The 13,859-nt window shown below is 40.2% G+C and overlaps 1 protein-coding gene across 1 annotated transcript in view; it reads right to left on the minus strand.

Moving 5' to 3' along the window:
* Positions 1–341: 341 nt before the first annotated feature.
* KCNK2 (potassium two pore domain channel subfamily K member 2) overlaps positions 342–13,859 on the minus strand; it is a 122,052-nt gene continuing 108,534 nt past the window's right edge. The window contains exon 7 of the mRNA XM_042976744.1: positions 342–1,194. Within this exon, the coding sequence (XP_042832678.1) occupies positions 877–1,194 (318 nt within the window). The 3' untranslated portion in view covers positions 342–876. The remainder of the gene's footprint in view (positions 1,195–13,859) is intronic.

Genomic DNA, 13,859 nt, shown 5'->3' on the forward strand with positions numbered 1-13,859 from the left:
AAAAAATGTAGTTATTAAATGATAAATTCCAAATACTGCCAGGAAAAAAGGGACTGTTTTGGAGCCGCCAGTTTTACCGGCCTGGAAATAATTACACTGTGTGTATGTACCACTGGTACCTGAGTCAAATAAATACTCAGAGGGACCATCTGTGCACCTCATTTCTTTGCAGTGCCTTTAACGCTAGAATTTCTGAGTGTTGCTTCAATGTCCATCTAATGTGGCATCTATTCCTTCTTCGGGCATCATCACTTCATTTTACACACTGTTTCCAGCAAGGTATGGTATTCAAACGGGAGTTGTGGGATAAAGGGCTGCAGAGGTGAGCCTAGGGGTAGGGCGGGGAAGGAGAAACCATACATTAGCTAGAGGGGTTCTGTTTCTTCGTAAGATAAGGCACTGACAGAAAATTTCTTAGGTAAAAGGCTGCATAAGAATCTCTTGCCATTTACAAAAAGAAATGTTGTCATCCATAAATGGTCCATATCTAGGCTCAGTTAGGTAGACCCTGAAAAGTTAAGGACTGATCCCTCAAAGCTACATTATTACCAGAAACAATTATAATTCATTCTGAGGCCTTATGGCACATTAGGAAAAGAGGGAGGAAAACAGTCTGGGCACAGAAAGGCATCAGACATTGCTTGTTTTATTCCACTTGTCTAAGAACGTGGACCGTTCAACAAGCGTCATCAAAAAGATAGTGCTGGCTCAGGATTCCAAATTCTCTTGATGGTTGATGACCATGATGGGTGTTATCTATTTTGTTTCCCCCTTTGGAGCTCATGCACAATTTAAAAAATGCTACCAGCAACAGTCATTAAAGAGCATACAGAAGTCCTCACCTATGGCTACGCCTAAGGCTCTTCAAAGAGAGGGCTATTTAATGTTCTCGATCACCGCAATCTCCTCGCCTGCACAGTGGGGCGTCAATCCGTTCAAATAGATACTCTCAGTCTTCAGTAAGGGAGGCAGGACGTCCCTCTCGCTGGCCAGGTGATTCACGGACAGGGTCCTCCTGCACGGGGTCAGCTCTTGGTTGTGGTTCCCGGCGAGTTCCGCCGACAGCTTCCGCTTAATGGAGGTGGCGCGCTGGAACTTGTCGTAGATCTCCACGCTCAGGCGCCTCCTGGTCTCCTTGAACTCGGCGGTGACGTTTGCCGTCCACTCAGCGGCGTGGGCTCTGAACTCTCCCACCTGGAGCACGCACGCGGAGAAAACACAGAGAGACACCAACACGACAGTCAGCATTTTGTGTGCCTTCTCTCTCGAGCGTTTTATTGTGTTTTAAAAAGGAGATCGGGGCCTTTCGAAATACCGGAGGTCTGAGGATTGGTGTAATTACGCACGCGGTGCAGCGTGAGGCTCCTTTTGACATAGATACGGCCCTACAAATTAATCCGTGAACTTAAACCCTCCAAACCGAACTGTATTAGAGGTGCTAGATGTGCCTCTGTCACTGAAGCTTCTGCAGCTGTAAAAAGGCAGTCTCTAACTTTTTGAGACGCTGTGGGTTATTTTTTCATCTGTAATTTCCAGAAGTATTTGAACGTAGAAAAGGCAGTCAGACACCGGTAGGAGCAGCAAGACCGAGTAAAAGCCCAGAATGTGAACCCCGGTGACCTGGTTGGTGCCGGCAGCGATGCTGTGTTTGCTCGGGATGCAAACACAGGTTTGAGAGGGCGGAAGTGGTGTGTGCAAGAACTTTGTGTCCAACCCCACACTGGCGTCATCTGGGAATTCTCTGTTTACTAAATGAGCAGTAAAATATTTTGTTTCTGCTTTCAGGGAAAGCAAAGGAAGGAGAGCCGGCAGGCCCACTTTGAGGCCCATTTGGAGACTAAGTCCAAGGCCTAGTTTCTGAATGAACGTTTGCGGAATTGGGGAAGTTACTCAACCCATCCCAGCCACCGCTTACTCGGGGTAGGACAGGCATCTTCAGGGCACAACCGTCTTCTCTGTATACTGACTGTACTTACTTCCTCCCCCATTCTGATTGTCATTAATGTTTTTACAGAAATGGTCTTACATGAAACACATTGTTTTGCAAATGGCTTTTTTCCCCCACTTAACCAATTTTAGTCATTTGGTCCTAATAGTATCCATTAGTGCTGCCTCACAGTTTGTATCAGCTGATAAAAACAGAGGGGGAGGGGGATGACCACCTCCAGGTCCTGTTCTGTCGCTCACATTCTGTGTGTCCACAGGCAAGCGATTTTTACCTTTTTTGAACTTTAGGTTCCTTATCTATAAAATAAGGGTAATAATGGTTTCATAGGAGAGAGAAGTGATGTGCGTGTGTCTCCTTAAAATATAAAGGACTACAAAATTACTAACTATGGCAGTGAGGCTGGTGATGATATGGCTTGCCAGGGGTACTTTGAGAGCTTAAAGCAGAATACCAGAAACAGACTAAGTGATGCAGAATTGAAAAAATGGGACATTTCTCCCTGGAATGTAATTCACAGTTTCTAAGCATCTGGTGGAGACGTGGTCTGAGGTCTCTTGGGAGGTCTCCCAGAAATGCAACGGATTACCTAACCCTGGGTTACATGGAACTTTAAGCCATGAGGCGCTTTGGACATGTTGAAGACATACGTAAACGATACTGCTGAACCGTCGTCCTGGTCAGATGCACTGGCTGATGTATTTCATTAGTCAAAGGAAGGCTAAGGCAAGAGAGTGATTATGTTTATGTTCTGCTCATTTTTACAACTGGGATAATATTTTAAAAACTAATGGTGAATTCAGTATAGAACTCAATAAACATTTACTCATAATAAAAAGGACTGTCCCTATTAACGCGGGTCTATGTCATGGGATTGTGTAAAATTCTGTATATATGTATAGTGCCTACTATGTGCTGGATGGTGCTCTTTCGAAAGTGTTAACTTACTTAATCACCTTGAGGATGGTTCTTTCCCCCATTTGACAGAAGAAACTGAGGCTAGAGAGGTTAAAACACTTAAGACACACAGTAAATATGTGCTGAAGCCAGAATTCAAACTTGGAGGCCTAGCTCCACCATATTATTCTGCCTTGCCAGTAAAATATATATATTTTTTAATTTTTGTAATGTTTATTTATTTTTGAGAGAGAGACAGGGTGTGAGTGGGGGAGGGGCAGAGAGAGAAGGAGACACAGACTCCGAAGCAGGCTCCAGGCTCTGAGCTGTCAGCACAGAGCCCGAGGCGGGGCGTGAACTCCTGAACTACTAGATCGTGACCTGAGCTGAAGTTGGACACTTAACTGACTGAGCCACCCAGGTGCCCTGCCAGTAAAATCTTATTAATTCTAAGGACTAAACGTCTTTTGGAGGAGCATAAGGCAAATTCACATCGTATGGAAATCTATTCCATTGGCAGTTTATATATTAGGGTGAGGATAGTCTGTCACGGTTTCCTAAAGATACTGGGAGAATAAAAGTTTTTCCAGTTCCCGCTCTAGGGCTACTTATGTAAACCAACAGTGGTATCTGTTTCCTCTCTACTGTGCCCTGATTTTTCTATTATTCTTCACGATACTGGACTTGAGGAATGTAGCCACTCAAACTCAAAACTTGAAAGTAAGGAGGAAGAAAAAGAGAAAAATAAAAGAGAGTCCCTCAAAAACCAAACCAAGGCCATCAAAATAATTAGTTATTCCTGTTTCTTAAAAAAATATCCTGAACTTACAGAATTGTCTATAGCAATATAGTCATTATTGATCAAATAACAGTATCCTATAGTCCCGTTTCTGTTAATAAGGATGAAACTGTATATTGAAACTCTAAAGGTGCTCTTTTGTTTCCAAAGAAATTAGAACGTCACATTTATATAAGTAAAATTTTTCTTGATTGAAATGTTAATGCTTGTGGTGTTCTGGAGAATTACAATGAATCCTTATGCACTAAAACATTTTTTGTCTCATTGGATTTTTATAAAAATCTTTCAATCACTTAATCAAATAGGATCTCATCTGCCTAAAACTAAGCAGTCTACACTACTTAGTAACGAAGCAGAGGACCCAAAACGAGCAAAAATAGCTCCTAAAGGATCACAGTGAATGTTCCTGCAGCTTAGGCACTTGACTCAGAGAAGAGGTCTCCCCCCAGATTCCATGTGTCCCGGATTTGTACACGGTGCTCACAGGCCATGTGATCTGATTTACAAGCAAAGGAAGAAAATGGAGTGCTACAGTCACTTGCCCTCTGAACTCTAAGGGAACTGCTCTTACCCTTGTCACTAAATTTACAGTGGACCGTTCTTTGTCCCTGCTCAGCCTGATCTTCACCAAAGGGTTTTGCTGACTACTGCCTCCCTTCCAATCAATCTTTGGTCCTAGTTTCCAAATCAGCACCCTCTCAAGGTGTTGCTTTACCACGTAGGCTAATTCTTCTCAATCACCTTGGGGACTCACTTTCTTTTACCTTTTCCTTGACTATCTTTGTTCCCCAGAGTTCTAGTCTTCTCATTTTCCCTGGATGATTGTCTCTTTCCAATGGTTTCAATTACCATCTGCCTGCTGATGACTACCAAAATACCTATTTCCAGGTCTAATCCCTGACTGAATTCTGTATCCATACAACCTTCACTTTAGATGACTTCTTGGCATCTCAAACTCAGCCTATCTCCAAATGAAATCATTTAACTTCTCCAACCTGTTCTTAGTTAATTGCTTATCACAGTGAACAGTACCATTAACCACTGCATTTCCCAGGCTGAACTTCAATATAATCCTTTGTTCTTCCTCTCACTCAATCTTATGTCAAATCAGCCTTGAGTCTTCCCAATTTCCCTCTTTTTCTCTCAATTCCTTTCACTTCTCTCTATTCCTGTTGTCAAAACTGTGGTCCTGTCTACCGTTTTGGCCCATCTGTATTGCTTCAGCAGCCTCCTAACCAGTCTTGCTGACTTACGTCCACCTCTCTCAAATGCATTATCCACACAGCAGTTACAGTGAGTTCCCTTTAATAAACACGAATCGATCAGGTACTTTCCCTTGTATAAAACCATTCAATTGATTCCTGCTTCACTTAGGAGAAAGTCCAAACTCTTTCAAGTGGCTCATATGTTCTAGGGTCTACCTATTTCGGCCTCAATTCTAACCATCATCCTTCTCAAAGTCTATTCTTAGGGGCCATCTTGAACATTTATTTCCTCAAACACACCACTCATTCTTTTGCCTTTATTCATTCACTGGTTATTATTCTCTCTGTTCAGAGTAGTGTTCCCAAGTCCTTCTCTAGTGCCTAGTGCATTTCCTACTCATCCTAAACTAGTCACCCTAGACTGCTTCCCGGAGCCATTCCCTGACCTCCCCCGCCCCGCCCCCAGACTACATCAGGGTCATTACAGCAGTCTGTACTTCCCTAGCATTACTCTCATCACAATGTATTACAACTATTAGTTTCATTGTTCTCTTGGCTTCATGGTGATGAAAAGATATGTCTGCTGTATCCTATTCAGCTTTCCCAGAACGCAGAAGAGTGTAGATAGTGGGGATTTAGTAAGTGTTTGTTGGACAAATGAATGAATGAATGGCAGACCAGTCATGTTTTGGAAACCAAGCTCCAATAAGAAGAGTGTGCCTCCTGGTTGACTCTGATGGGATAATCCTGTTCCTTTCAGGAGAAAGATACAGCCAGGTCTATTCATAGTAAACATTCAAAGTATGTGTCCTCAAACTTTTTAGACTTTGTAGAGTCTCCTCACCATTCTAAGAATGGTTCTCAAAGTGAAGAACATCATTTAAATAAAATCCCCTTTAAATCTAAGTAAAAATCAAAATTCACCATTTTGTGTGACAATACCTGACTAGGCTATCCCAGAGCCTGGCTGCAACATCATTATGTATATAACATTTAAGGTTAAAGAAGGGTTAGTGCTTTTATTTTAGAAGAATCACCAATATCTTCGTCTGCCACTATGAACACTTGCTAAGCATCTAATAGCTTTTCAGGGTAGCAAAGTCTCATGATTACAGAGGTCCAGTATTTGCCTCTTCAGTAGTGGTTCCAAGCCCTAGAATCTTCAGGTTCTCTAAAGTATCTGAAATAATACCAAGGAGGCCCTTGATATGGTAGCAACATAATTTAAAACCAAGCACTTGCCATATTTCAACTTCTTTCAGGGCAATTTACCTAAATCACATAAGATTGACAGGATGGCCTAAGAAAGATGAAAGTTCACTACTTTAGAAACTTGCAATTTATGAAGTTCACAGGAAGCTCATTTGTAATCATAAGGAGTATTTATCACTCCACTGACTCTAAATCAACCAACGACATGGCAGATTCTTTGAGGGTAAAGATCACTGGCCAATTTCTTACCAAGCTCACCCTTTCTTCCCCCTTCACATTGCAGCTTCTGGGGCAATGCTTCGAATAGAGTAATTTAAAGTTTAGTTTTCTCAATCTAGATGGTAAGCTTAATGACAGAAACTATGCATCCTATTTATTTCTTCTTCTCATAAAAGTGCCCAACATGGTAATTTGAACAAACTAGACTCCTGGATGCTTTCTGACCGACTAGTGAGAAATCTGTGGCTGCTGACTGACACAGCCCTCTTCCTGAATACAGACACTCTCAGGGACTCGCCTATGAAGCTGCTATTTGCATAAGTTCTAGATCAGTGTGTGTTGGTACAGCCTGAAGAGAAAGCAATTTATAAATCAATTTTACTAATCACTAAAATGTTCATATCCTTTGATGAAAGTCAATTCATAGAAATTTATCCTGGACAAGAATTTTTGCCAAAGGGAAAAAATACGTATGGAGATATTCTCTGAACTATACTTTGAATTGAACAATAATATTGAGATTAGTAAAGGTCATTTAAGAAGCCAGTGTTCATGAGAAGTCCTCAGCTTGAGAAACTATTTTCTCTTATTAGCTTGTGTTGAGTAAAGTGATGAAGAAAGTAAAATTATGTCTCTATTTTGATTACAACTATGTAGAATAATGAATGTATATAGGCAAGGGTAGTAGAAACAACAGTATGTAAAAATGGCAACTGTAGATTTCAACAGTCCCATATTGAATGCTTATTATGAAACAGATCCTGGGCTTACTGCTGACTTTCTTGAGTTGCAGAAATTTTTGAGTAGTTTTTTTTTTTCCTTTTAAATCTCCCCTTACTGATGTTATAGTGCTACCTGTGTAGATTCAGTGTCTAGCATACCCAGCCCTGAAAAAAGCTTGTGAGGGCAGAGTTCTCTATGGAATGCTTTTTATTTGCTCAACACATGTACCAGAATTGGATTGCAGTTGCCACTGGGAGTTTTTCTCAGCCAGACATCAAAGAAAAAAATATACCTTGCAGGAATCTTTAAAGTTACAAAGAAAAAAATGCCTGAGAATCAGTAAGATGTAAAGGCAGCCTCCAGAAGGGGAGAAAATATTTGCCAATCCTATTATCCGATAAGAGGTTGATATCCAAACTATATAAAGAACTCCTACAACTCAATAGCAAAAAAACAAGCAATCTGATGAAAATAATAGGCAGAGGATCTGAATAGACATTTTTCCAAAGAAGATACACAGAGCCCCAGCACGTACATGAGGTGTTCAACATCACCCATCATCAGGGAAATGCAATTCAAAACCACCATGAGATATCCGCTCACACCTGTTAGAACAGCGAGTATAAAAAAGATAAGAAGTAACAAGCTTTGGCCAGGATGTGGAGAAAAGGCAACCCTTGTGCACTGTTGGTGGGACTGCAAATTGCTGCAGCCACTCTGAAAAATAGTATGTGGGTTCCTCAAAAAATTAAAAATAGAACTAGCATATGATACAGCAATTCCACTTCTCAGCATTTATCCAAAGAAAACGAAACCACTTGCTCAAAAAGATATACGCACCCTCATGTTCACTGCAGTATTATTTGCAAGAGCCAAGACATGGAAACAACCTAAGCGTCCATCGATGGATGAATGGATAAAGAAACTGTGGTGTATATATAAATATATTCAGTCATAAAAAATGAGATCTTGCCATTTGCAACAACATAGATGGAACTTGAAGGCATTATGCTAAGTGAAATAAGTCAGAGGAAGACAAATATCATATAATCATACGATCTCATTCACATGTGGAATCTTACACACACACACACACACACACACACACCAAGCTCACAGATAACAGAAGAGACTGGTGGTTGCCATAGGCAGGAATAGCAGGGTGGGCAAAATGGGTGCAAGGAGTTAAAATGTACAAACTTCCAGTTATAAATAAGTCATGGGGATATAATGTACAGCATGGCAACTATAATTAATAACACCATACTGCATATTTGAAAGTTGCTAAGAGAGTAGATCTTAAGAAGTCTCACCAATAAGATTAAAAAATTCTGTAACTATGTATGGTGATGGACTGGTGGTGATCATTTTGCAATATATACAAATACTGAATCGTTATTTAGTATACATGCAAGTAATGTCATGTTGTATGTCAATTATACCTCAAATAAAGAAATTAAAAAATAAAATATTCTTAAAAAGACGGAGAATGTTTGAATCACTACTTCTGAATCTTTACCTTGTTTACTAAAGTATAATCCATTACACTTTACATCTAGGTGTGATGACTTTCATATTTATTAGTGATTTCACTTCTGAAAGTTTCCTTGTCTCTACCCCAGGTCAGTCTTCACCAGAATAGTCTTTCCTGGTAACAGAAAGTGTAATGACCTAAAGAGAATGGTCAGTGTTCTAAGTCTGAAAAAAATTTTTTTTTTAATTTCAGGTCTTTTAAATGTTTGGTCTTTATCAACTGCATTTCTAAGGTTATTTTCCTTCAAGCAACTCTGCAAAATACCAGCTACATGTTTTTTTTATTTTTATTTTTTTTATTTTTCCAAGAGAGTAAAGCTGATTCGTGAGGACCAGTAATGCCTTATACTTTCTTTTCCCTTCTGCTCTGTGTCTGAGCCATGCTTCTGTGACAGGAAGACACAATCCTAGCCTGATTTTTGATAAGAGAATAGATTCCAGGGTGCAGGTGTCCTCTCAACAAGGCAAAAGTCACTGTCTCTTCATCAGCAGGGGTTCCCTGAAAAATTGCTGTTGAATATTAACTAATATGCAAGGGGTTCTACAATTTTATTTTTTAAAAATGTTTATTTATTTTGAGAAGGGGGGAGGGGCAGAGAGAGGAAGAGAGAGAAACCCATGCAGGCTCTGTGCTGTCAGCACAGGGGGCTCTATAATTTTAAACCATGCTGTTCATGAGTCCTGTGTTGTTGTTTTTTTTTATAAAATTCAACAATCACCATGGGGTTAAATCTTATTTCATTTTAATCTGCTGCTTAATTTATCAAATGAACTTGTGAAATCCCTCCAATTTAGAATAATTCTAACCTGAATTATTTATTTACCTTAACTCTCTATTTCACTTTGACCGAACGAGTCTTTAGCCCTTCCATACATTTCCATTAAGCTGGAAAACCTAGCGTTCTCTGCTTTAGCTTTTCACCTAGAATCATAACTATCCTACTTTCCCACCGACCCATTAGCTTTGAAATTCTACAGCATTCTTTATAGAGTTTTTGGTTTTCAGATCATTAATAGTAATAAAAAGCTGCTCAGGTTCTAAATTGTCCATTTCCAAAGATTGAATATCTCAGCGACATTTTTTCCCCAATTACTTGCAGGCAGCTGCTCTAGAGTGGAGATCTGTGGTACAATTTGGAAAGTCGGCAACAGTGGCTCCACTAGTCCTCTGTGTTAAGGTAGCAATTCAAATTTCCTTTCCTTCACATCGCTTTCCACCAGTCATTTCCCTCGAATGACTCCCTTCCATTCTCAGTGCATGAACAAGGCCAATTTTTGCAGTTCTACAATCTTTGCTAGTCAGTTTCTCCCTACAGACCTTACCCTACCTTATCTCTATTTTCTATTCTAATTGGTTTTTTCTTTCCATGTGTGCTCAATTAACTATGAATAATAATCACTCATTATAGGTAAGCCAGTCCCTTTTGTAGAGTCATAACTAGATGAGGAATTTCTATCTGAAACTCTGTAAGGTTTTTGTAAGTTTTTTTCCAATTAACAAAAGCCAACTCAACTACTGGATAATACTTGGAAGAACTTCAACTTTTCTTAAAAATAAACATTTTTTAGGGGCGCCTGGGTGGCTCCGTCAGTGAAGCGTCCCACTCTTGGTTTCAGCTCAGGCCATGATCTCATAGTTTGTAAGACTGAGTCTCATATCAGGCTCTGAATGTGCGGAGGCTGCTTGGGATTTTCTCTTTCTCCCTGTGTCTCTGTCCCTCCTGCTCTCACACTCTCTCAAAATAAACTAAAAACCCCCAACATTTTTTAATGTGCAGATCTAACCATTGATTTTTTAAAAGTTTTTGCTTAAGTTTCAGTTAATCCACATAGAGTGTAGTGTTCATTTAGGTGTACAATATAGTGATTCTACACCTCCAAACAACACCCAGTGCTCATCACAAGTGCCCTCCTTCATCCCCATCACCTATTTCACACCCCCCAGCACCCCTGGGAACCATCAGTTTGTTCTCTATAGTTAAGTCTGTTTCCTGGTTTGTCTCTCCCTGTCTCTTTTCTTTTTCCCTTGTTCATTGGTTTTGTTCCTTAAATTCCACATGAGTGAAATCATATGGTATTTCTCTTTCTCTGACTGACTTATTTCACTTAGCGTGATACTCTCGCTCCATCACGTTGTTGCAAGTGGCAAGATTTCATTCTTTTTAATGGCTAATATTCAGTTGTACTGCTTTGACATGGTAGGGTAACATGGCCAGGGACCTTTCTCCCTGAAGGATGGCTTCCAAAGAATCTAAAGCCAAGTTGAGTATTTAGGATTTAATGGCCATTTTGTCGTCTTCACCAGGAATAAGACTAAAGAGGTTTTTCTTGTCTTTCTCCAATGCATTTTCCTGCTCTTTGACAGTGGGATGTTAATTTCTTTTTCTCAGTGTTCAAACAATATATCTTAAAGACATGAGGAAAATTAAAAACTAAAAGCAAGTAACTGAGTTGAAAACTTTCTTCTGGTTAAATTTGTGAAAAAAATTTAAAGACTACTTTGCATTCCAATTTCAGAGGTTGCCTAGCCTGTAATTCTTGACAATTATTATTAATTCATTTTCTGGAGTATTGACATTTCATCGTATTGTTGAACTGCACTGTTAAAAAGACCAAAGTAGTCTCTTTACCAACCAGGGTAAAACAAACAAACACAACTGAAAGGATTACTAAGTGTCACGTTATCTTCACGGAATGGCACATGATGTTTTTCTCTGGTTTTCAGTAAAGTATATGTAATATTCATAATGCCTCTTTAATATAAACTGCTTTTTTTAGTTAGCAATTTCACCAGTTCTTTTTTTAAAAAAATTTTAATGTTTATTTTTGAGAGAGAGAGAAAGGGAGAGAGAGAGAAAGAACGAGCGGGGGAAGGGCAGAGAGAGAGGAAGACACAGAATTCGAGGCAGGCTCCAGGCTCTGAGCTGTCAGCACAGAGCCCGATGCGGGGCTCGAACCCACGAACCGTGAGATCATGACCTGAGCCTAAGTTGGATGCTTAACCGACTGAGCCACCCAGGTGCCCTTCTCCAATTCTTAATACCACACAGATTAACATAATTGTGTAAGGATTAAGTACAATAGTTTTAATAAAACAATGTCAAGAAAAATAATAACACTAACATTAATATTATGATTTTAAATATCTTTCTTGTAAAATATTTGCAAGTATTAAATATAATGTTAACTGTTTTAATAAGGTGGGGCTGCAAAATCTACAAAGTCATTTGTAGACTAGACTCAACTTCTTAATTGTTGTGACATACTGGCAGTGTATCACTGAATATTCTTAAAATTCTCCCCTCTGGTCTGGTACTGGAGTTAACTTTTTTTTTTTTTAAGTTTATTTATTTATTTTGGAGAGTCAGAACGCGAGGGGGTAAGGAGCAGAGAGAGGGAAGATCTCAAGCAGGCTCCATGCCAGCCATCAGCGCAGAGCCCATGCGGGGCTCAAACTTTTGAAACTGTGAGGTCATGACCTGAGCGGAAATCAAGAGTGAGGCTTAACAAACTGAGCCACCCATGAGCCCCTGTTACTGTAGTTACTTTAACAGTCTGTATTATGGAGCTCATCCAACCTACAGAACGTTTTATTGTACCGTAAAGATAGGGATATTAACGTTTATTTATTTTTGAGACAGAGACAGAGCATGAATGGGTAGGGTCAGAGAGAGAGAGGGAGACACAGAATCTGAAACAGGCTCCAGGCTCTGAGCGGTCAGCACAGAGCCGGACGCGGGGCTTGAACTCACGGACCGCGAGATCATGACCTGAGCCGAAGTCGGCCACTTAACCGACTGAGCCACCCAGGCGCCCCAAGATAGGGATATTAAAATTCATGAAACAATATAAAATAATTTATGTACTTTTTTTCCAAAAATCACATACTTATGACTCAATTAGCTAGATATTTGTCTGTCACTACAATGTAGAAACTCTGTGATAGGGTGGGGGTGATGGTGGGGAATCCTGTATTTGTTGTTTTCTTAAAGGTATCTCGCTGTGTGAAAAATAACCAAAAGTGAAAACTGAATGAAGGGGTGATGAAACTTTATAAGCATTCAGCACAAAATCAACTCATTACATACTTAATAAAATAAAAGCATTGACTGAGGTTTTCAAAACTCTTTCAAGAAACCTGGATTTGAGAGTAGCTTCCTTATAACAAAAGGGCATTTTATGTTCATATAGAAATACAAGACCTGTCCACTAAAAAAATGCTTTTGCTTCCTTTCACCTTTTGTTTTCCTGATTATTATTTTTAAAAAATTTAATGTTTATTTATCTTTGAGAGAGAGACAGAGTGAGAGTGGGAGAGGGGCAGAGAGAGAAGACACAGAATCCAATACAGGCTCCAGGCTCTGAGCTGTCAGCATGGGGCTTGAACTCCCAAACCACGAGATCATGACCTGAGCCAAGGTCAGACGCTTAACCCACTGAGCCACCCTGGTGGCTTCCCTTTTTAAGCAGCTCAGCCCTACAGGAATTAGGGGAAGCAGACTAGGGAGCCGGCAGGGTGGTGGCGGTGTTGGGGAAGGGAGCCACAGCACCTGAGTAGCATGTCAGAGTTAGATCGACATGAAGGGAGCACCTGCACAAGGGTGGCAGCCAGATATGGGGTGTCAGAGCCAAAGAGGGATGGAGGGCACAACCCACACAAGGGAGGCCCAGAACATAGTGCTGGAGACCAAGCAGGGTGGGGAGGGCACTCCTGAAGGGTTGGGGGTGGGACAGCAGACAGAATAATGAAGAGGTGAGGATTTCACTGTAGAGAAAGGAATTACAAATATAACAAAGCAGAAAATTAGAACGACCTCTTATGTCAGATTGGAACTGGGGGTGTCATTTTTTTCTGCAATTATTTTTAATTTAGGTATAACTGACATATGGTTATATTAATTTCGGGTGTACAATGTAATGATTTGATATTTGTATATATTGCAAAATGATCACCATAGTCCAATTAACATCCTCATGGTTTTCAAGATGCACAGATCGATATAGAATAGATAGAGGGGCACCTTGGTGGCTCAGTCGGTTAAGCGTCAGACTTCGGCTCAGGTCATGATCTCACAGTTTGTGAGTTCAAGCCTCGCATCAGGCTCTGTGCTGACAGCTTGGAGACTGGAGCCTGCTTCAGATTCTGTGTCTCCCTCTCTCTCTGCCCCTCCCCCACTCATGCTCTGTCTCTGTCTCTCTCTCAAAAATAAACATTAAAAAATTAAAAAAAGCTAAAATATGTGTATGCATGAATATATAATGTCTTCTTTAGCTCTGTCTATTCAGAGTGCCTGGAAACAGTAACAACGCCATTAAAAGCATCCAA

Source organism: Panthera tigris, chromosome F3, assembly GCF_018350195.1.
Source record: "Panthera tigris isolate Pti1 chromosome F3, P.tigris_Pti1_mat1.1, whole genome shotgun sequence".
In the NCBI taxonomy this organism is placed as follows: domain Eukaryota; kingdom Metazoa; phylum Chordata; class Mammalia; order Carnivora; family Felidae; genus Panthera; species Panthera tigris.